The sequence below is a fragment of the Rhinolophus ferrumequinum genome, chromosome 16 (assembly GCF_004115265.2).
Source record: "Rhinolophus ferrumequinum isolate MPI-CBG mRhiFer1 chromosome 16, mRhiFer1_v1.p, whole genome shotgun sequence".
In the NCBI taxonomy this organism is placed as follows: domain Eukaryota; kingdom Metazoa; phylum Chordata; class Mammalia; order Chiroptera; family Rhinolophidae; genus Rhinolophus; species Rhinolophus ferrumequinum.
The window spans coordinates 32,341,595-32,366,410 of record NC_046299.1 but is presented as its reverse complement, the minus strand read 5'-3'; the positions used below and the strand labels follow the sequence as shown (position 1 = coordinate 32,366,410).

Here is a 24,816-nt window from a genome sequence, read left to right as displayed (position 1 = left end):
CAAGTTATATTTTGGAACCCTAGAAAAGAGAGATTTATTTTTCCACCATCATCTTTGGTTACTTGTGTCTTGATTTCTAATACACATACCAGCTGTTTTTTTTTTCTCAGCTGGTGATGTGAAAGAATATGCTGAAAATCCCACTAATCAATATGTATATATATTTTTAAAAGAAACTGAAGGAGATTGCCTTCCCAAGGACAGATGAATTGAAAAAGGACCTTTTAAAGAAATATAACGTAGAATACCAAGAATATTTGCAAAGCAAAGTAAGTTCAATTGGTACCTTTCTTTCGTGACTGTTTTCTGTGCAAATATTTTTTGAATTTCATTTTCACATGAGTTTTCCAAAGGTCTATGCATTTAAATTAAAAATTAAAGATGCAGTGGTGTAACACCAATAAAAAATTCATGTTGATGTCCAGGTGAAGCACTTGCACCAAAGATGTGGTATTTTTATTTCCCTACAACATCTAATAAAGTGATGCCTTAGAAAAATGGATTTCCCACAATGATTTAAATAGAGCTTTTTGACCAACTCTTGTCAATGTAACCTTGAGCCGGGTGACTGCTCTTTGCTAATGAAAGGAGGCAGTAGGAGGTAGGCGAACAGCATGTGGTTTCTGATGTATCTAATTATGTAGCCCTTGGAAATGTGAATTCGAGTCTTGAATATTACAGTCAGTATTACATGGAGATGGAATAGTAGATAACCATATGAGTGAAATGTAATTGTATCACCAAAGGGTGGTGGCTTCTGGATTCTTATCTCATAGTGAAAATGATAATGATGTCTAAGACTGAAAGACATTGAAAGGAGAAATTGACCAGTCTATAGGATACTGAAGTTCGAGTCATGAATTCTTAATGTTTACAGCATTACTGTAAAGGTTGTTTTACTTTTCTTTTTGTCTAAATATGTATTTATGTGTTCTGGGAATTGTCACCTTGACCAACTCTCACTTGCCTTCACTCTCATGAACTCTGAACATGGTCACAGAACTCAACTTTCTTTGGGCATAGCCAGAAACCAGGTTTGAGTGAGGTGTTTTGGCTAAGTGACAGACGGAATGTTGAAATCAGAAGATTCCCTCAAGGGTGGGTATTGATTTGATTTGAACTATGAAAAATAAAAATGATTTGGGAAGCTCAGACAAAGCAACAGCCAGGGAGAGAAAAACCCATTTGTCTCCCTGCCACACTCAGCAATATGTCTGGTCGTCCCCTCTGGATCTCCCTGGGGGAATGGCCTGAGCAGCCGGCCATTTCAAGGTCTGCCTTTGGTGATACCAATTACTTCACAGTCCACAGTAGTATCCCACGTATATGATATGTGGAAATCTCGGGGGAGATAACGTGGCAGCCTTTATGCCTAGGAGAGATGAACAGACACACTCAAGCCCTTGCTACAGGCAGCACCAGTATTACCTGGGAGCTTGTTGGAACTGCAGAATCTCAGGCCCCACCCCAAACCTGCTGAGTCAGAATCTGCTCTCCAAGACTCAGGGTGATTCGTGTGCTTATCCAAGTGCTGCTGTAAGCCTTGCCCCCTCCTCCCACTACCTTACCGTAGCTCCCCAAATCTAGTATTCGTCAAAATCATTTGGGGAGCTTATTAAAAATCTATATTTTCTCACCTAATAATGCTTGGATGTTTTTGTTTGTTAAGACTGGGGAGCTTGGGAATCTTCATTTTTAACAAAATTCCTGGTTGGTTCTGCTGGAGGTGATTGGACCACGTTTTGAGAACTGTTTCTTAGTGATCCTCCTTCTCCATGAAGTTCCAGCAGTATGAGTTCTAGAGACAAATGAAAAGGATTCTAGGGCAGCACTGTCCAATGGAACTTTCTGTGATGATGGAAATGTGTTACATCGTGGTACTCTCTGGTATGGGAGCCAGTAGCCACATGGTACTTAACATGAAGCTAGCAGGACTGAGGAACTGAATTTCTAATTATTTAATTTGAATATATTTAAATGTAAATAGCCACATATGGCTAGTGACTACTATATTGAACAGTGCAGTCTAGGATGATACAACTATTTCTGAGATATTTTGTTCCATGTGGTTTGGCCGGTCAGGCTGAGCAGACCAGCCTGACCTTGATTTTCTAATATTTAAAAGCACAGGGGGATAGAGGGAACATGATTGTCATGGCCTGTCTCTGGTAAACTATGAGTGGATTTAGAACTGCTGCCTACATCAGATGAAGGGGCTTTTACCATGATGTTATATATGTTCCTCACTGTCCCCTGAGTGTCCCTGGGGGCAGATTGGGTATCTGGCTGTGTCTCTCTGTCTGCTAGAAGATTGAGTGTCTAATCCCAGTTGGATGTTTGTGCCTTGGAAACTAACCTTTTATTTTGACAACCACATTTTTTTAGAACAAATATAAAGCCGAAATTCTCAAAAAACTGGAGCATCAGAGATTGATAGAGGCAGAAAGGAAGCGGATCGCTCAGATGCGCCAACAGCAGCTAGAAACAGAGCAGTTTCTGTTTTTTGAAGATCAGCTCAAGAAGCAAGAATTAGCCCGAGGTCAGATGCGAAGCCAGGAAACCCCAGCGCTGTCTGAGCAGATTGATGGGAGTGCTTTGTCCTGCTTTTCCACACACCAGAACAATTCCTTACTGAATGTATTTGCCGATCAACCTAGTAAAAGTGATGCTACTAATTATGCCAGTCACTCTCCTCCCGTGAACAGGGCCTTAAAGCCAGCTGCTACCCTAAGTGCTGTTCAGAGTAAGTGTGTGAACGTGCCCCTGCAAGACGTCGACTCTCTTCTAATGGAACCATGTTTCTGGAACATCTGGGAGGGTTCTCCTCATTTCATAATCAGTTGTGGTAGGACCTCCTCCATGATGTGTACATGCAGACAGAACACATCTTCCAGTCTCTTATGGTTTTTACTATATGTCCCTTAAAATTCAGAAAACATCATGTGTCCCCCGAGAGAGCAGAGACTCTATAATAAATGGGACTGTATTAGGTCGTGGTACAGAAATTTTAAGTGAGAAGAATTCCAAGCATTTTTTTTCTTTCATGTTATTTTAACCGAGAAACACATGGATCTTAATGGTAAACACGCCAGCGAGGAAAAAAGATGTTGAGAAACTTGTTTGTCCAGAACTTGCTCAGCAATTTGAATTTAAAGGGTTAGCCTTTCCCCAGGCCAGGAGGATCTCGTACACCTGGGTAGTTAACCTCCAAATGAATTCCTTACTTTTGCCAACAGTTCGTGCTGTTTGCTACTGTCATCAGTGCTGGCAAGTTTTCAAAGTCAAATGGGGAACTCTTTCCAGCAGACACTGTCAGATGGAGTTCGTGTTTCCATTTATGTTAAAAGACTTATGATAAGCAAACCATTTTATAAATTTACTGCTAATTATTTCTGAAAACGTTATCCTTTTATTTATTACCAACTTTCATAAAGACGTAAGTAATATATGGGAAACACAATAAAGAATATTCATCCCATGTCTTATAGAATATGAGATATGTTTTTTGCTGCCTATGCACTTAATAGTATATTTGCTTTGTGCCAAAAGAAAACTCACACGTACCTGGAAATCGTTCATCTAGGGCATGAAGATATGAAAGTGCTGGCATTTTGTCACTTGTTTATAAAATAATTTATATGCAAAAGGTAATTTTACCTTCCTCCTAGTCAATATTTACTTTTAAGAATATTAAAGTAACTAACACGTGGAAAATAGAGCACCGGATAATTTCATTTTTGATATTTGTATTTACTTGTAGTTGCTTGCCAAGAACAGTTTTGAAGGATGGGATGTAAATTTGTTTTTTAGCTGCTGCTTCCTTTTCTGTTTCTTAGATTTAGTGGTTGAAGGACTGCGATGTGTAGTTTTATCAAGAGATCTTTGCCACAAATTTCTGCTACTGGCAGAATCGAATACAGTGAGAGGAATAGAAACCTGTGGAATACTCTGTGGAAAACTGGTATGGTCTTTGTTTTATATCTCTCTGCACAGGATACTTTCAAAAGTAATGACACTCTTGTGCTAAGCAGAACAGAATAAAAGCATCCTGAAAGTTGTAAATATTATGAAATTAAATTGGCATAGATTGACTTCATAAAACTACTGTCATTATTCATGGAATTATCTTTCTAGAAAATGTATGATAAAATTTTGGGGATACTATAAATGCTTGTTGTAAAGAATTAATTAAAGTGTAAATTAAATTTTTGTTCAGAAAAATGGTAGATTATAGGTCTTCAGATTTCCAAAGCCATCTAGTTTCCTAAATCAAATTTTTGTTGCAATTGTTAGTTTCACATACATTCATTAATTAACTGTACTTGCTTTTATCTGTGGCAGGTATGATTTTGCCACCCTTTTTCAGGCACACGTGGAATAAAACTAGGGTTTTGTTGTTTTCTTTAGGACTATAGTTTCAACAAACTGAAATCTTGCACATATAGGCCATATTTAAGTATGGAAGATTTTTTTTTTTAACAATTTTTTATTGAGGTACAGTGTGTTTTTCCAGGACCCATCAGCTCCAAGTCAAGTTGTCCTTCAACCTAGTTGTGGCAGGCGCAGCTCAGCTCTGTCTAGTCGCCATTTTCTTTTTTTTTTTGTCTTTTTTCTAGCTTTATTGAGATATAATTGACGTATAACATTGTGCAAGTTGAAGGTGTACAGCTTTGAGACATTTGTATATTGCAAAAATTACTACCATAGTGTTAGCTGATACCTTTATCATGCCACATAATTACCATTTATTTATTTATTTATTTATTTTTATTAGTTTTAGGTGCACAAAACAAAGTAATAGTTAGATGTTTATCATTTATATCCCTCACACTGTGTCAACCCCCCTTCCCCCATCCACTATCCCTCTGATATCGCACACAGCCAATACATTTCCACTGTCTCTATTCCTAACGCTGTACTCCGCTTCTTGTAAGTATATATATATATATATATATACATGTAAACTTGTAGTTGACATCCATTATTGTTCAGTTTCAGCTTCAGGTGTACAGTGCAGTGATCAGGCATCGACATCTTCCCTGAGGTGGTCTCCCTAACAAGACAAATACCATATGATCTCACTTATATGTGGAATCTAAAGAAAAGAATAAGTGAATGAACTAATCAGAAATAGTTTCGGAGACATAGAGGAAAACCTGAGGGTTGCTAGATGGGAGGGGGTGAGGATAAGGGGAAAAGTGAGGGGTTTAGAAAGCAGTCAGTAACCACAAGATGGCCATGGGATTATGAAAGTTAATTTGGGAAATGTAATCAATAATGTTGTAAAGATTCTGTAGGGTATCCAATAGTCACCATTTTCAATCTTAATTGCAGAGGGTGCAGCCCACCATCCCATGCGGGAATTGAACCAGCAAACTTGTTGTTAAGAGCTTAAAAAGCTCGCACTCTAACCCACTGAGCCATCCGTCCGCCTCACTGGCAGCTCAGTGGCAGTTCATTGTCTTCAATCTAGATGTGGAGGGCGCAGCTCACTGGCCCATGTGGGAATCGAACCGGCAACCCTGTTGTTAAGAGCTCGTGCTCTAACCCGCTGAGCCATCCAGCCGCCCCTTAAGTATGGAAGATTTTATCGGGAATGTCTGATGAAAGACAATGCCAAAGTAGAAGGAAATAAGAGGGAAGATGCATTTAATTTCCCACCTGCAAGAAAGATGAATAGTTTCTTTGGAAGTTCCCTTTCATAGTCCCTTTTGGTTTTATCAGTCTGTATTTCTGGGTCCATTCACATTTTCAGTACTAAACATTTAGCTTGGGAACTGTTGTTTAATTGAATATATAATGTGTTTTATTACACACACATCCTCCTGCTGTATTCCAGTGTTGCATCATCATTTTTCCTGCAGGAGAGAGAAAGTACAGGTGACAAGCACAGGAGAATGACCTGCCATCTCCTCTCCACAGCTAGCTTATTTATTCAGGGGGCAGTGTACAATGGATGCTCCCTCCTAAGGACCATATGTTGTCCTTAGTTTCCTTCCTTCCTTCCTTCCTTTCTTCCTTCCTTCCTTCCTTCCTTCCTTCCTTCCTTCCTTCCTTCCTTCCTTTCTTTTTTCCTTCCTTCCTTCATCAGACATACATTTATTGAGTACCTATATGTACCAGGCACTGTGCTAGGTGTTGTAATAGCCTACAATAGCCACAGTTTTTGCCACATGACGCATACACAATGCTTGGTGATTAAATGGGGCTGGGTAGGCTTAGTGGAAGTGCAGGATATCATGGGACGTATAACTAGGAAACTCACCTTGTCTGGCGGGTCAAGAAAGGCTTCCCTGAGAAGTGATGTTTACACTAGGCCTGAAGAATACATCCAGTTAAGCATGAAGGAGGAGGGTGGGATGGGGGAAGAGTTGTAATGAAGGCTGAAGGAAGAGTGCCCAGTTTGCAAGAAAGCCCTGCGACTAGAGAGAAGCCTCAGGGCTTTTAAGCCCTAAACGAGAGTGCTGTGGAGATATGGGCAGCTACTGACAGCACAAATATCTTTTACCTAAGGATCCTACCACCACTTCACACCCTCTTCCTTTCAACTCTTATCTTTTACCTGAGGTGGGTAATTTGTTTTTCCTTTCTCTTGACCTAAGTGCAAATCCGAAAGATTACCTTAATTCGGGAAAATCCCAGGGAGTACCCCCAGTAGTAGAAAAAAGTCGTAAGACTTGACATAAAATTAAACATAATAAAATAAAAACAAGACTATCAACCTTCAGAAAGCTTATAAATGTCCTTCAGTAACACCATAAAATTATTTAACTAGGATCTCCCTCTCCAAATAAACCTGCTGTTATTTTGTTCTGATTTTTCCATTACAGATGTAAAATATCAAAGCATTATTTGTTAACTAAACTTCCATGGGGCCAGCCTGGGATGCTAAATTCCTATTTATGGTACGTTTCCTATCGTGAAAATGGGTTTCAAGCTCCGACCAACTGACTCAACATTTTGATGAATAATCCATTTTCCAGTTTGGGACTTTGTTTCTGAAATGCGATGGGCGTGGGAGGGTGATGATACAAGAGATGGGGACACTGTAGTTTTGGACAAAAACATTGCACTTCCTATTTAGGTTTTTTTCCCTGTCACATGCTTGTTCCCCCTCCATCAGTAGATTTTATTTTTTGTTAATTGCTTTTTTAGACACATAATGAATTTACTGTTACCCACGTAATCGTGCCAAAACAGTCTGCAGGGCCAGACTATTGCGACGTGGAGAATGTGGAAGAATTATTCAGGGTTCAAGATCAACACGATCTCCTCACTCTGGGATGGATCCACGTACGTTTGACCTTTTGGGTCTCAGTTTATCATTTTGTGTGTGTGTGTGGTGTGCTGTTTTCTTCCTTGAGGAAGTTCAGCGTAATTTAAATAGTCTCTTACTTTTCAATTTCTTCACGTGTAATAACGTAGTAAAGCATTTTCTTCAATGTTAGGCTGTGTCTAAATCCACCAAATCTGAATTTGGAGAGGAAAATATTACACTTTTTTCTACCATGTAAAGGTAAAAGAGGGAGAGACATCTAGAAATTAGTGACTCGTTTTGATAATTTTACATAGTGTAATGGAGGCCTAGTCAGATTTTTAACTAATTTGACTAGACAATTATTAATGTTCTCTTTCCCTTTGCCATGGGGCTAAATGAGATTATTTTAAGAAAATTTTGGAAAACTTTTCTTGTAAACAGGTGTTTTTACATATCTAACAGGGGCCATACGCTCCATTGCACCTCCCTTACAGACCAGGGATGTATAAACTGTATAAACAGCCACAGAGTAGGACCAAAAGGATGGGGCCAAATCTATTCAGTTCTGACATCCACCAGGCCATCATAGAAGCAAGAAAGGGCTTAAGAATTAAAAGATATGACTTTAAATCGCAGCTCTGCTAAGAATTCACTGTAGGAGTGCTGGCAAGTGATTTAAGCAATCGGAGCATCAGCTGTACCATCCATAAAACAGGGATCATAATAATTGATTTCAGGTAATGGCGAGTGTTAAATGAGATAATGTCAGTGAATTTCTTAGCACATTTTTCTAGGGACTCAGAAATTTGTGGCTATTGGTTTTGGTGATAATACTCAATTTTTCCTATCCTTGGTTTAATCTATCTGGGGGACATTTTTCCATTCAGTCTCACACATCTGGGCCTGGTGTAGGGACAAGTCATCCCACTGCCATGGGATGCTGGCCATGATATCCAGGATACATCGTGGGGAACTTCAAGAACCCCTGACGAATGATAAGTGACCATTTTTTTATTTTACTTGCTTTATCGAGAAGTACTGGGTACGGGCAGGACACACCCCCACATCGATACACACACACACACACACACAACACACACACACACACACTCACCAAGCATTTGGTGTTCTCTAGTTTAAGAGGGTGGAGGAGACTTAACTCCCAGCTCCATCTGTAATTACCATGTGCCCTTGGTCAGAACTCCTACACCTCCATGTGCAGGTTCCCTCATTGACCAGATGAGGCTAATGCAAGCCCTCTCTCCCTCACGAGCTTTGTGAGAGCTATAAACAAGATACCAGATTTGAAAGCCTTTTGAAAATTATGAACTGTCTGTCACATACAAGAAATTATTTATAAGGAAGAGTTTACAAGCATTTCCATCTCTCTCTCTCTATTTGTTTTACTTAACAGTAAGTAATGTGCCTTACTGTTTGCTTAGAGGTTGCTGAATTTTAAAGGCATAGTTTAGTTTAACCTGATTTTCTGTAATAAGAATGCATTTTAAAGCAAAAAAAGAAATTTTGGCAAAGAAATTGTAACATAAACTTAGATAGAATGTCAGGCCGTTAAATTCATTTACGTCGAAAAGTCCATGTTAGTTTAAAGTTTTTCCCTTATGACCTGTATATATAATGTATGCAATAATGACATTAAGTCATTTAAATAATGACTTGGGCTTAATTCTAGAATTCCAGGATTTTACTTTTTGTTTATTTCACCATATCAAATTGTTGTGGTTCAATGATAACATTAAAATGTTACATGTCTAAACTTCAATGGTTGTAATGACTTTTTGTGATGATTTTTACTGACATAGTAATAGCAGCAAATTCCAGAGCTAATTTTTTTTTAGATATAAATCAGTCACAGAAAAGACAGGCTCAAACAGAAACAGACAGATCCAGATTTGAGTTTAAACTTCCAGCTTAACTAGCTCTATGACTCTTAGCTCAGTTTCCTCATCTGCAAAGTGGGGATAATAATAGTGGGGATGAGATAATAATGATCTCATCTTGTTGTTGTAAGAATTAAATGAGATAATTCATGGGAAGTGATTAGTTCAGTGCCTGACACATGATTTAGCTGCTATAAATGACATCTGCTAAAATCATCCCCGTCATCATCATCATCATCATCATCATCATCATCATCATCATCTCTATTTCCTTAGAGGAGGTTGGGGGAAAGCACCATTCTCCCATGGGAGAGTTGCCCTCGTGGACTAGAAGTGATTCCTCTTGGCAGAAATGAAGGGCTCAGAGTGTCTTGTGGTGTGTATTCCGTCTGGAAAGACACACGGGCAGAGTGATTTGTCTGTTTCACAATCCGCTTGCAGCATCCACAGCACTAGAGTTCCTCTGGACACTCCTTATTTTCTCACCACAACATAGAAGGCTCTATGTACTAAGAGACAGTTTCCACAGAATCAGATAACAGGCAATCAGACCCTTCCACTCATGCCTTCACTAAAGGTTTGGGTTCTAAACATTAGGATACTTTCCATTCCTCAGTTGATCTACATCTTTGTAGACCAAGAGTTATGTTTTCCTTGCAGGGCATTTATCTTTCTGTAAATAGATATTAACAGATTTTATCTTATTCTAGTAAATAAAGTAGAAAGGAGTTTTAAAAGCTTACATTTCTTCAACAAACCATGGTTGTATGTAAAGGTGTGAAGCTATTTCTATGGGCTTGTGGCCTTTAATTAATAATAACGACACGAAAATAACAACAGCAATAAGAGCAACTAATGGTTTTGATCTTAGTATGTGCTAAGCACTGTTCTAAGAATTTTATATTTTCATAAGAATCCCATGAAGAAATAATTATCCCTATTTTACATTTGATGAAATGGGCATGAGTTGGTTAGGGAATCTTCACAGTGTCATAAAGTTAGTGAGTGATGGAGGCAGGACCCAGACAGAGCATGCCCGGGACCTAGGCTTCATGATTTAAATGGTCACGTTCCTTGTTCAAGGATAATCAGGGTTGACTGAATTTTAAATTCATGGGTGCATGTATTTTTCATACGCAGGTATGAGCCTCTGTTGAGTCTCTCATAAACACAAGTTTGTACATAGCCCAAAACCTAGAAGATAATTCTTTTAATGGATAGTCTCCTCTCCCTGCTCATCATGTGGGTATTTACTTGCCATGCAAGATGAGTCCCAAACACCTTCAACAACTTGGAGACTTTGATTCGCTCATTTGTAGGGGATGGTGATCCACAAAAAGATACACAGCACTTTGTGGTAAATTTGGTGAAAACTTTCCTTTTTGACCATGGGTTGGTATAAAGAATCTTTGGGTTTCTAGTCCCAGCTCTGCTCCTGACCTGCTATGTGGCAAGTTGCTTAAAGGAGCCTGAGGATCCTTGTAGGTAAAGTTGAGATACTAATATAAATATGTCCTAGATGACGTGTGATGATTAAACGGGGATCTAATTAAAGCCTCTGGCAAATTGATTTCCAGTTCTGTCTTTCTCAATAAGCAGAAAGGACATGAACACTCCCAAGAACCTCTTCTCAAAGTCATCGTTACTCCAAAGATGCAAAGAGAGAAGGAGTTTTTTAGCAAGAGATTTTTAAAAATCCGTATTTGATTAATGATGGTAAAAAAAAAAAAAAAAAGGAAAAGGAAAAGCAAATAACTAGAGTTTTCTCTTAGAGTGGGTTGTGGCCTTGGCTAAGACTCAGCTACCCCAATAAGATTGTTCTCTTTTCTTGTTATAGACACATCCAACCCAAACTGCGTTCTTATCCAGTGTTGATCTTCACACGCATTGTTCCTATCAGCTCATGTTGCCAGAGGCCATTGCCATTGTGTGTTCACCAAAGCATAAAGAGTAAGTGTAACTTGAGGGGACTCAAGTAGGGCTTGGTCTGGGGCATCTGGGTCCAAGGGTGTGTACACACCAGGTTGTGGCCCTCAGGCAGGCACACCAGGCCCTTGGGAAAAAGAGATTGTGACAGCCGGCTCCCGGGTGCCTGTAGCTCTTCTGTCTTGCTTTTTAAGGCCCATTGGGTGGTAGAATAACTGGTTCCCTTTCTTCAGTTAGCATGATTTTGAAGTGGATGAACTGGACGTTATTCCAGTTTGCCATTTGAGATCTTAGTTCTACTGTATTATTTCCTATTGTAGGAAAATTTCCAACCTTAGCATAATTACCTCCAAAACCTTTCTAGGTTTGGGAGACAATGATTATTGTGGAGGGAATAGAAGCAGAGGAGTCAGATAAACGTGTGTAGGAATCCCGTCTCCACCGTCAAATGGTGCGTTTAGCAGGATACCTAACCACAAGACGCTCAGCCTCTTCAATCCCACGAATTGATATGAGGATGACACTCGATGATAGTCTTTGTAAAGGGCTTAACATGGTACCTGGCACTGCAGCCAGCGCTCCATAAATTCTTGCTGTTGCTCTCACCACTATTAGCATTATTAGAGAAATCAGAAGTATCTGCCACCTGCAATTTCCTCCATGGGACCTCAGCTTCTCCTCTGTGGTCTCACACAGCAGTTCAGCTGCCTCTTTCCCATTACAGTCCTGCAGGTGCTTGGAACAGCACTGGCCCCTTCAGTGTTTCTCTCCTCTAGGCCAGTCATCACAAGATTGGTTTAGAAAGTCACCGCAGAATTCCTAGTTTGTGGTTAAGGAATATGTATGCTTGTGCCATTCAAATAAAGCATCTGGAAAACCCAAAGTGTCCTTAATTTTGTACTTTTATTTCACCCTGAAACAGCACTGGCATCTTCAGGCTCACCAATGCTGGCATGCTAGAGGTCTCCACTTGTAAAAAGAAGGGCTTTCATCCACACACCAAGGACCCCAGGCTGTTCAGTGTGAGTAGACAGTGTTGGTTATTTTTCACAGATATGTTTTTCACCTCCTCTTCTTTTTTTTTTTTTTTTTTTAAATCAGTATAATATGGGGTAAAACATTGTACTGCTTAGTTTGGAGTTTTCATATCCAGAAAATTAATCAATCTTTGTAATTCTGATTTCTTCGCATTATTGGTTTATTTACAAGGAAATACCAATATTTCTATAGGAGAGTTGATTGTGCCTTAAGTTACCTTTCCATGTATGTATCTTGATGATATTTAAATACAGTTTTCTTCAGACTCCAAGTAAGCAAACAATTATTAAAGAAAATGATATTAAATATGTCAGGAATGATTTCTACCTGATATGGCCACATTAATTTTTCATAGCAGTTTAACGAAAACTATAATCAGACTTCTTGATTAGCTTTGTATAGCCCCAAAGAAACATTATTTAACTATATATTTTTTTCTTTCTAACTACTACCTGGTGGTTCTTTGGCTGTAACATGTGAGAAACATTATTTTGAAGTTAGGATTTATTTCAAATGAAAATTACTTGGCAACCTCCGTAAATATTTTCTTGTTGAAAATGAATAAACATGATCCTATTTGTTGTGATTAGAAGTATTTTCAAAATTAGGTACATTTCTAAATGAGCTAATTCATATTCCCTCTCTAAAGAGAATTATGTGCAACATTGCGATGTAAAGCCAATTTTTTCTTTCCTAGATATGCAAACATGTGTTGGTAAAAGACATAAAAATAACCGTGCTGGATCTGAGGTGATACGCGAAGATTAGCACCGTCAACGCCAGATACCTACTTATGGACACGTGGTTGCTGGATTTTCTTAAAATGTTTCCAGAAGTGACTGATATTTTATATTTATACATTTTAGATCAGAAAGTTTGATATTTATTGCTCTTGCACATTTTGAAGTTTTCTTTTTGGGTTGTTCTGTCTCAAGAGCGGTCACGCTGGTGTTAAATCAGTACCTGTTGATGTACCCAAATACTATGACCAGATAATAAATTGTGCTGCAAACAGTAATGTGACCAGTATTTATAGAGGCCTCTGCATATGTTTTCGGAGCTTTAGATGTTTTGCTGTATTTATTTCTTATTCCTATAAAATGTAATTCCAAACAAGAAATTCTGAGCACGAGGTGCTCTCCAAGAAGGCCATCTGTTTCTCCAGCCTTTTCCTATGGTAGAAGATGAGCAGTTTCCATATGTGAGAAGAAACATAGCTGCAGATGGCAGAGCCAGTCCTGTGTTTTCAATGTCATCATGTCCCAGGCTCAGAGAGTGTGTCTGCCGTAAACCTTAGTTTAGGATGCCAGAATATCTACTCAGGGATCAAGCGTCAGAGGGTTTGGCTAGCAGAGAGTTCATTAACTTGATTGAGAGGACTAAACGTAGAGATGCTTGGGAGAAGAATTAAAAAAAAAGACTCAAGTAAAAGTGTAAAGCCTGTTAGTCTACAGAGGTGACAGGGAAGAGAAATGAGGCATAGGAAATAACCGGTAATTTGCAGCCAAAAAGGAAAAATAAGAAAATAATTTGGGAAGAGCACTTGTAATTTAAAGTATCTATATATATCGTGTTTCCCTGAAAATAAGACCTAGCTGGAAGCTATAATGCGTCTTTTGGAGCAAAAATTAATATAAGACCCGGTCTTGTCTTATATAATATAATATTTTACTATAAGACTGGGTCTTATATAATATAAGACAAGACCGGTGTTATATTATAGTAAAATAAGTCTGGGTCTTATATTAACTTTTGCTCCAAAAGACGCGTGAGAGCTGATGGTCCAGCTAGGTCTTATTTTCTGGGAAACACGGTGAATCAATGCACAGGGAATAGCAAGAAAATTACATTTAAACTGGGGCAACATAAATACAATGTTATGGTATTACTAAGGGCTTAAAGTGGGATTTGTGACTGTACTCAGATAATAAAAGTATTTGCCTGGATCAAAAGATACGGATTAAATAAAAGGAGTGGAAGACTTACGTGCTATGTCGGCAAGTTGAATTGGTAGGAACAATCTGAGGGTGGAAACACTGTAGAGAAAATATACCTGCAAATATAAGGAGGGAAGGATGAAGTGATATTGTTGAAGGAGCAAAGTCCAGCCATTGCAGCTGGAAGGAGGTGGATACTTTCTTCTGAGAACCTACAGAAGACTGACAGTGGTAACACTCTGAACTATCCCATGAACAAGTGAACATCATTTTTAGCTAAAAGCAAATCATGATAAACCCTGGACTTGCCTAACTGATTGTTTAATTTCTCTGTAGAGGATTTAAATGTTAACCAAAAAGGAAATACAAATGGATGTTGCATTGACAGAAACATTGGAGAAAAAGGAATACATTGAGAGGTGTCTATAAAGGAATTGTTTAGGGAATACAACATTTCCAACGACCCTATGGGGGTAACTTAAAAGGGACTAATGAGTGAAGCATATAGGGAAGTCCTTAAGCAATCAAATACATGCTATGGCACCCTAGCAGTCCCAGTGAGGTGAGCACAGAAAGGCAACAGAGAAACCAGCCTGGCAACCCAACGAACTCATTGGTATGCCTGGGTTTCAAAGGAGCCTGTGTAAAAGCTGGAATGCTCGAAGGAAGCCCAAGAACAATTCTGAAAGTGATAGGTAAAAATTGGCAACTAGAAAAACAACACAGGATAACAAAACTAAAACAGTAACAAGTTTCGTGTCCTATATTCAAGGGAGAACAATCCATGGATTGGGGGAGTACAGTGCCTCACAGTGGGGGAGCTCTACCCAGGGGATATTTGGGTGAGGGCGAGTTTATGGAGCTTTAGAAGAGGCAACCCAGAAACAGGCCATGATTGGCACGGAGGTTAGGGATTTCCTTATAAGGCTGCGGGTCCTGTTTTGTAGAGTAAGGTGAGCCAGTTAACCCTGAGTTGGATGACCGTGATTGGGGTAGGTTTGGTTTCCTTGACAGGTGTTTTCTGTAAGTGCAGACTGACTTAGGTTTCGATTTGTGATGTGGGCCACTTGGGTCAGCCTCCATTTGTGGGTCCTGACATACGAATTAACTTTATCAGAATTAACATAGCTTCTCTGGGAACAATTTATGGCACACATTTCTATTTCCGTAGTAAGTAGGGGTACTATTCTACGGATCAGGAAGGGGTGCAGATGTGCACAAAAGCAGGACAGCAGAGTCTTATGTTCTACAGTCAGAGCACTTGGGTTTGAGTTCTAACTCTGCCATGTGCAAGACAGTGCTTTATGGCAGTGTGAAAACCAGAATACAAGAAGCTAATAGGCAGGGCAACTTCTGGGATATGGGCCAACCATGTAGCCCACCTTTTCTAGTTTTAAGTGTCCCGCTTCCTGGAGTATTTGCTCTGTCTCACTTTGCCCTAGTTTCTAGCTCTTATACAAGATAAGCCCCTGTGATACTGATTTATAAGAAAAATGTATTTGTCATTCAGATGACCAAAATATATTTCTCATATATAATTGGTCTTCCTCCACAGTTCCTGGCTCTTAGCTCCCAAAACCCTTTGAATTTTCTGAGCTTACATGAGTGATGGGAGTATCTTTAGTCATAATATTTGGTTTCTTTGTCCTCAGTTCCTGAAAATATTTCAGAGTGATAAAGGTGAAATGGGTATTTTTTTATTCATGACAAGCCCCTTTCCACCACAACTGGATTTATGTTAGTAAGGTGACTTTCGGAAATCACCTAAGCATGGGACTGGTTGCCAGGGGAACCAACCATGTGATTAGAGAGTTGGAACTTGCAATTTCCACCCCCTGATTTCCTGGGATGGGGAGAAAAGCTAGAGGTTGATTTGATCACCAATGACCAATGATTTAGTCAATCACACCTATGTAATGAAACTTTCATAAAAACCTAAAAAGAGGGGAGTTCAGAGAGCTTCCGGATTGGTGAACCAGACTGTTTCCACATGCTACTGGGCCCCAAACTTCATAAGGACAAAAGTTCTTTTGTTCGGGACCTCACACTATGTATCTCTTCATGTGGTTGTTGATTCATATCCTTTAATATCCTTTGCAATAAACTGTTAATCTAATGAGTAAACTGGTTTTCTGAGTCTTGTGAGCTGCTCTAGCAAATTAATCGATCCCAAGAAGGGGTCGTGGGAATCTGATTTATAGCCAGTCGGTCAGAAGCACAGGTAACAACCTGGACTTGCAGTAGCCATCTCAAGTGGGGTGGTGGGGGCAGTCTTGTGGGATTGAGGCCTTAACCTGGGGGATCTGAGACTGTCTCTGGGTAGATAGTGTCAGAATTGAGTTGAATTGTAGGACATCCAGCTGGTGACCAAGAATTGCTTGGTGGTGTGGGAAAACCCCATACACGTTAGAATTGGGGTGCACAATCCTTTACGCCTGTCTTTGAATTCTCAGCATTCTCTTGATTACTCAGAACATTTGTGGAGGGGGTAACTTTCTATTGCAATATAATTTTAAATGTGTAGTAAAGTTGACAGAATTGTATAAATAACTATCCTTTACCCTATTCTCAGATCATCAGGTCAGGTCACCAACTACATACCTGTTGCTCCATTTACTTTACCATTTCCTCTCTCCTCTCTCTCTCTCTCTCTCTCTCTCTCTCATATATATATATATATATATATATATATATATATATATGTATGTATGTATATATATATACACACTTTTTTTTTAAATTTCTTTTTTCCCCGAAACCATTTGAATAAGCTGGCTGGACATATTGGGTGTTTCTTTACCACTAAATACTTCAGTGTATATTTTCTAAGAAAAAATGATTGAACCACAGTAAAATGATCAAAATCAGGAATTTAATATTAATACAATACTATTATCTAATCCATGATCCTTACATAATTGTCATTATTTCTCCCAATAATGTCCTTTGTTGCTTTTTTCTTTCTGGCCAGAGTCCAATCTGGAATCATACATCACGTTTAGTTGTCATATTCCTTTAACCTTCTTTCATCTGGAACAGTTCCTCAACCTTTCTTTCTTTTTTCTTTTGCTTTTTTTTTTTTATTTTTTTTTTTAGTGTGACATTTCTAAAGAGTAAAGGACATTTATTTTGTAGAATGATTGTTAATTTATGGTCAGCTCATGTTAGTTCATAATTAGATTGTAGTTATACAGCTGTGGCAGAAATACCACAGGCAGAGGTAATATTATATCCTTCTCAATACATCATATAAGGGCCACATAATGTTGGTTTGTCCCAATTTGGGTCGTGTTAACTTAGATTATTGGTGAAAGTGGAGTCACCAGATTTCTCTTGTATAAAGTTACTATTCCCCTTTGTAATTAATAAGTAATTTGTGGGGAAATATTTTGAGAACATGTAAATATTCTTCAGGACACTGGAGACTGGTTCACCAGGCACACCCTTACCTCAGCAGGTATTTTTCCCAGGCACCTCAGGAATTCCTGAGTTGGGTGGCTGTCCTTTTCCTTGATCAACAGTCTTCTGATCATCTCTCAGTCTCCCTACTCATCCTTCAGGGTTTTACTTAAGTCTAGCCCACCTTTCTTATTTCTTTCCAATGTTTGAATTTCCTTCTCCTTCCGTTTTTTTCCTGGATCTACAGTTTTTTCCTTGACAGGGTCAAGCTAATCCCATCTAACCTTCACTCTTCCCTATGTCTTCCATGCCAACCACAGCTTTTTCTCATTCTTTGCTTTCTTCCTGGCATTATATCTGAGTTGCCTAAACAACCTTGTTTGCATGTACCAGCATCCACTTTTTAGCTCAATGATATCTGCAGTCCAAGGAGGGGTATTCCCTATAATCTGTGCATGGATGAGGTAACATTCCTCCCCTACTTATCTATTCCCTAATACTGCTATCCTGTCATGCAGATTCTGCTCCAGTTCTCATTCGTGAAGAGCCTACTACGGGCGGCTCAGTTATTTGTTTCTGCCTTATGACAACTAGTTAGCTTGGAAAGTTCAGATCTCAGGTTCTGGATGTAGAGCTCGGCTTGCCTTATGCATGAGGACTTGAGTCTACAGCTACCACCAGCTACAGGCAGATTAACTCTGCAAGGCTGGCTCCACAGGTAACCCACTCTTCCCTGAGCGTTGCTGTCCTCAACTTGTTAGCCTCTGAGGACACCGTGACATTCTGGCATACTTGATCAAAGGAAAAGGTTATTTCATTTATCCAAGTAAAAATGACTGTTGGAACTAGGGATAGTTGAGAAATGAGTGAGGTCCTCATAATATAAATTGAAGATACAGTAATAGACCAAGAGGATGCAAAATAAGAGGAATCCGATGAAAAAACTAAGGCTATTAAATAGTTCCTAGAGATAGGCTCGGTTGAAAGCCAAGAACATTTAGTTTCTTAGATTTCTGGAGAGAACAGAAAAAGCAGCTATGAGTATGCAAAGCAAATTATATCCCTTCTGAATAGCAAATTAGAAGAGAACCCATTTTTTACTAAAAGGATAATATATTGTATCCACTAAAGCCTGGGGCATTATTGGCATTTTCATTTCCTTGCAAGGAGAAGCAAAATCTCAGGCCTGAGGTGAATTTTGAAAAGTCATTCGTGAAGGGATGTGGTTTTTTTTACCGACAAGTACAAAGCTAATTAACCAGACTTCCCTTCCCACAAGGACCTTGTCACAGAACTAAAGGATTCTGGGAAGCAGCAAACGAGTGCCATGCCCTTGCCTGGCAGAATGAGTCCCTGCCCTCTGTGTCTGAAAGAAGAACCATCAGAAATGTGGTCACACCACTGAGGGATGGGCTGGCCAGGAGGTAGAACCCATGTGACCCACCCTGGAAGTCCAGGGTGTGTATCCATGTGTGTGTGCATGTGTGCAAGTGGGTGTGTGCATGTGTGCAAGTGGGTGTGTGCATAGTGTGTGCATGTGTGCAAGTGGATGTGTGCATAGTGTGTGTGCATGTGTGCAAGTGGGTGTGTGCATAGAGTGTGTGCATGTGTGCAAGTGGGTGTGTGCATAGTGTGTGCATGTGTGCAAGTGGGTGTGTGCGTAGTGTGTGCATGTGTGCAAGTGGGTGTGTGCATGTGTGAAGTGGGTGTGTGCATAGTGTGTGTGCATGTGTGCGAGGGGGTGAGTGCATGACCACCATGTTCCTTGGATGAGCTTCCTTTGGAAGATCTCATTCACAGGAAGTTGTGCAGCTCCCTCTTTTGAGTATGAATCAGTCCCCGAGCCCTGTTTGCCACTCCCTTGCCTCCTAAGGGAAAGATAATTCATTTCCTTTTGGATTTGTGTTTCTGTAGAAAATGAACCAATGAAGCCTGAGATTCCTTCTGTTTTTAATGCCAATCTGTTCCCAGTGCCTGGCACCTAGTATGTACTGGTCATGGGCTGAATTGTGTCCCCTCAGAAGCTCATATATCGAAGTCCTAACCCCCAGTACATCAGAACGTGACTGTACTTGGAGATAGAACCTTTAAAGAAGTAATGAAGTTAAAATGCAATACGACCGGTGTCCTTATCAGAAGAACAGATTAGGACACAGAGAGAGGGAAGACCATGTGAAAATACAGAGAGAAGACAGTCATCTATAAGGAGAGAGGCCTCAGAAGAAACCAAACTTGCCAACAACTTGATCTGTGACTTCTACCTTCCAGAACTGGGAAAAAATTAACTTCCGTTGTTTAAGCCATCTAGTCTGTGGTATTTTGTTACGGCAGCCTGAGCAAACTAATACAATACTTAACAGTTACTGAGGTTGTTGTTTTCTTCTTTCTCACAGTCTGAATGGAAATGACGTTCGTTCTTCGTCTTAATGCAGAAATCATTCTCTACTCCACAGACCTTGTCAATTATTGAAGAGCGAAGCAGGATGTTTGTAGATTATGCCCAGCTCCTGCAATTTGTTCCTGTATTTTTTTTTTAGTAGAATTCTGTTGGAGGAAAAATTGGCATTACATTTGAGATACAATGTCAGTTAACACTGAAACTAGTGTTGGTTCAGTATCACCCCCTCCAATTTATTCCATGCTGCAACCACATCAGTCATGCTGGGGGTTGTATTTATTACAGTGGTTTGGACTTAGACTGAGGTTTCTGTTGCAAAATTAGTGGCAGTGGTCCCAAAAGTGGAAAGCCGATATTTCTCTCTAGGGATGTCTTGCAGAGTTATCTAGCAAGGGAACGTATTCTGTGATGCTTGAGAAATGTCATGTATTTGGTAATGATAAAAGCAGAAAAGCAAACTTATAGCTCCTTGTTCTTAGAAGAATTTAGCTTGCTATTTATTGTGAAGATAACAGATATGCAAAGAACTCTCTGTTTCTTTAAGAAACGCGTTTCCTCTTCTAGTATCTTGGCTCTTCAAGAGACAAGGATATGTTTTCCTTGGGTACAGCTGACAACAACATTATTTAGTGGCTCTTAGAGAATCGTTATAGTGATGTCAAAGGAGACTTTTTTTTAATTATCAAAAGGCATGTCTTCATCAGTTTGGGTGCTATGACAAAAATACTGTAAACCAAGTGGCTTAAACAACAAACATTTATTTCTTACAGCTCTGGAGGCTGGAAGCTCAAGACCAGAATGCAGCTTCTTGCTGTGCCCTCACATGGTAGTGGAGAGAGAGAGCATCTCTTGTGTCTCTTCTCATAAGGCAATAGTTCCATCATCGGGGTTCCACCCTCATGACCAAATCACCTCCCACTGGCCCCACCTTCAAATACCGTCACATTGGGGGTTAGGTTTCAACATGAATTTTGGGAGGTGAGGGACACAAATATTCAGTCCACAGCAAGGCAAGTGCCAAAAAGTTTTTTTTCCTTCCTGTTTTTCAATGCTGTATGGAAGCTCTGCTGTACATATGAGATCCCACAGTTATATTACAAAGCACCATTCAGGTGAGCATTTGAATAGCTGTTATTGTTAACACGTCTGATCTAGTGTTAAAATGCCTTCAAATAGATTTAAGGAATTACTCTTTAAGAAGATAGTGTTCAGAAAGAATTGATTAAGTTGATTAAGTCATACTAGATAGTAGATTCTAACTCATAGAAAAACAAACTTCTCGAAGAGAAAGAGTTTAATTAAAGCAATATATTTTCATGTTAATGCTGTTCTATAATTATGCTTTTAATTTCATAAAATTTTTATACTTAAAGGAGTTTAATAAAATTCATATTGATGTTTATGTTTGAATAATCAAAGAAGAGGTAGTGGAATGGGAAAAAAAAAATGCAGAGAGCCAGGAAGAGGACATTATTTAGAAAGGAAACTAAGATCTTGAGATCTGTCACTGTGGTTGCCAGAATTCGGGATGTGGTTGAGGGATGTGGCACAGGATGAGGGAGAGAAAACCGAGAAGGACCTTAGAGGAGGGAGGGTAGAATAAGAGTACTGCAGACTGGCTTTATTTAATTTGTTTGTTTGGAGTAAAGGTCTTGGGCGTTTTCTAGACCAAAAGACTTTCTAAAACTAAATGGAGATAATCCGTTTAGGTGTTTTTTGGTTTGTTTTGTTTTTGTTTTTAGCCTCCATCAAGGATGATTAACTATATATCTGCTTCTTACTCAAATTAGCCATTGTCCGGGTGGGTCCTGGATATACTAATGGAATGAGTGGAGAATCTGTTCTTGATTCTGAAGAGGAGTTTAAAATTCCTCTCTGCAGTTTTTCCAGAACACAAAGCATTTACAGATTGTTCAAGAAATAAGCTCCATTATTTCCTCCTAATACAAAGTCTGATGAACAAGGAATAGAAAATAAACAAGTAGATGACATGTGTTCTATTCTTGACTTTGGGCAATATTTCCTTACCTATAGAAATGAGGTGTGTGAATTACTGATTTAGCAGGTTCCTTTCAGCAATACAATTTTTTATGTATCAAAGTTTTTTTCCAGGGAAATACATTATTTTTAATTGTTTTATTTTAAAAAAATAACTTCTTGAGGTGAAGTTCACATAACAGAAAATTAACTATTTTAAAGTGAAAAATTCAGGGACATTTAGTACGTTCACAATGTTGCATAGCCACCACCTATATCTAGCTCCAAAACATGTCTGTCACTCCAAAGTGAAATCCTGTACCTGTTAAGCCATTTTTCCCTATTCCCGTCCTTCACCTCCTGACAATCTGTATTTTGTCTCTGGATTTGTCCATTCTGAATATCTCATATCATTGGAGTTATGCAATATATGACTAAGTGACTTCTTTCACGTAGCATAACATTTTGAAGGCTCCTCTACATTATACCATGTATCAGTCCTTCATTCCTTTTTATGGCTCATTAACATTCCATTGTATGTACATATACAAATTGTTTATCCATTCATGCAGTGGTTGAGGTTTTTGGGCTATTTATACCTTTTGGCTATTGTGAATAGTGCTGCTATGAACATGGGTGTACATATACTGTTTGAGTATCTGTTTTCAATCCTTTTGGATATATATTTATATATGTATATATATATGTGTATATATATATGTGAGATATATATATGTATATATATATGTGTGTGTGTGTGTATATATATATATATATACACACACACACATATATACATATATATATATATATATCTCCAAATAGATTTATATTTGCAAATTCATATGGTAATTCTATGTTAACATTTTGAGGGACCACCAAACTGATTTCCATAGCTGCTGAACCATTTTATGTTCCCGCCATCAATGTAGCAATGTACAAGGGTTCCAATTTCTCCACATCCTTGCCAACACTAATTTTTTTAAAAATTATAGCCATCCTAGGAGGTGTAAAGTGGTGTCTCATTTTGGTTTAGACAACAATACATTTGTAGGATAGGTTTCACCTGCTTAACATATGTTTGCCTGAGTAGATGATGCCATTTTGTAAAGGAAGACTGAAGTTAAATGATTTTAGACCATTTCTTAAGGAGTTTCAGGTTATAGCATGTGCAGAGAGGTCTAAAAAGAGGAAGAAATAATTGATCCAATGAAAGCACAGAGGAATAAGCTTAAAAACTAAACATGGAGGGGAAAAAATAGAAAGCATGATCTAAGATTATGAAAAGAACATGTTTAGATTTGATCTGTCCACAGTATCACATATTTCTCTCCAAGGACAGGAAATCTACTTAAGGACACCTGACCTTTAAGTCTCTGAAAAACTATTATTAAATACACTGTGTAGGAGCTTGTTTTATCATTGGTTTTCCTTGACGATAACATATGTTTACAAACCCAATCAGGCAATCTGTGATCATTTATATTCCCCTCAATCTTTAAGGGGCATGAAGTTACTACAGGAAGAATATTCTGGAATAGCTGTAGCCATCAGGAACAAATTAGAGTGAGAGGTGGTAGCATTGGGTGTTCGTTTCCGAGATGTATTTCTCAAAATGAGATGAAGAATTTAACCTGCAAGAGGAAACACTTGGAATCACAAATGAATCAGAGGTACCAAATTTTCACTCAAAATTGCCTTAGTTGCTTGTAATTGGTGTCTGATTTCAAGACAGACATTTCACAGAGAAAATGTTATGAACTCTACTTAGAAAATCATAGTCGTCATAGCCACACTTTTAAAGTCTATGTGTGGTCAAATTCTTTGAGGTTCTCTTTTCAGTTCCACATCTGCAGCACACTTTCCCATTTCTGGGCCTCTACCTGGAGCATGTTCCATGTACCACAACCTCAACTCATTGCTTTCCCCCTTTTCTTGGTTAGCTCTTATTCTTTAAGGCTCTCCCTTAGCACTTGCTCCTTAGGGAGGCCTCCTGTGGATATAGAGTCCCAGAGAGCAGTTTCCAGGCTCTCAGTCTCACGTGGAAAAGTGCTGGCTTGGGTAGTAGATGGCTGTCAGCTCTGACTAGTTGGCCATCAGCTGTAACCAGTTAGCCAATTAGCCACTGATATAACTTCCGTGGCTACACTGGTTGGTTGGTTAGTTAGTTGGTTGGCAGGCAGAGAAGCGGACGGCGGATTGCAGCTAGCAAGTGGGGTTGGTTGGCAGGCAGAGAAGTGGCCGGCAGGCTGCGGATCGTGCGTATCCTGCTTCCTGTGTCTCCAACCCAGCCGCCACCGAGACTCTAGTGGTATGAACCCCCCCTCCATGGCTCCCTGGGTGTTCCTTTTTGGCCTCACCATATCCTGCGTTCTTATGTGGGGAGCAGGACCAGAGACCCCGCATGACACCTCTCCTGAGCCCCTGGTTATATGAGAGCTGGCAGTCCATATATTTCCACTTTTGTAATCCTCACAGTACACCCTAGCTGCTGTTTAACGCCCATCTTCCACAATAGACTGTAATTTCCACCCAGGCAGAACCTTTCCTTGTTCTCTTTATGTCATTCACACCCATCCCTGTCATAGTTCAAATTCTGCGTGATGCGGATCAGTGTTATTAGAAACCCATGTTGTCTTCTGGGGTTGCATACATCGGTTGTGGGAAAATTGGTGGACATAGAAGGATATTAGAGTCCTTCTATGGTTTGCCATTGTTAGCGGAAAGAAAAGGATGAAGGAGGTTGCCAAACCTCTATGTTGCTGGTTTTATCTCCTGGAGATTGACGGGAGGGTCGTCAATGAGATTCTGCCTCTTGACCAGCCCTTCAAGTCACTGGGCATGTTGTAGAATCCAGGGGAGGAGTGATTGATCTCTGTCTGGGAGAAGGTGCCTAGGCACTGCAGCTGGGTGCTCACAAGGCACATTCAGTGAGTGGTTTTGGATTTCCTGAGTTTTGCCTGTTTCAGATTCTTTGTTTCAGAT

At 39.4% G+C, this 24,816-nt stretch overlaps 1 protein-coding gene across 3 annotated transcripts in view; it reads left to right on the top strand.

Annotated features, from left to right (window-relative positions):
- The window catches only part of STAMBPL1 (STAM binding protein like 1), a 51,765-nt gene extending 38,009 nt beyond the window's left edge, over positions 1 to 13,756 (top strand). Inside the window, exons 6-12 of one of the 3 annotated variants that reach the window (XM_033129843.1) lie at positions 174 to 269; positions 2,386 to 2,539; positions 3,837 to 3,961; positions 7,156 to 7,293; positions 10,994 to 11,106; positions 12,005 to 12,104; positions 12,818 to 13,756. In XM_033129843.1, coding sequence (XP_032985734.1) covers positions 174 to 269; positions 2,386 to 2,539; positions 3,837 to 3,961; positions 7,156 to 7,293; positions 10,994 to 11,106; positions 12,005 to 12,104; positions 12,818 to 12,874 — 783 coding nt within the window. In that variant the 3' untranslated portion in view covers positions 12,875 to 13,756. The other 2 variants (XM_033129842.1, XM_033129845.1) reach the window with 2 other exon arrangements.
- The last annotated feature ends 11,060 nt before the right edge of the window (positions 13,757 to 24,816 follow it).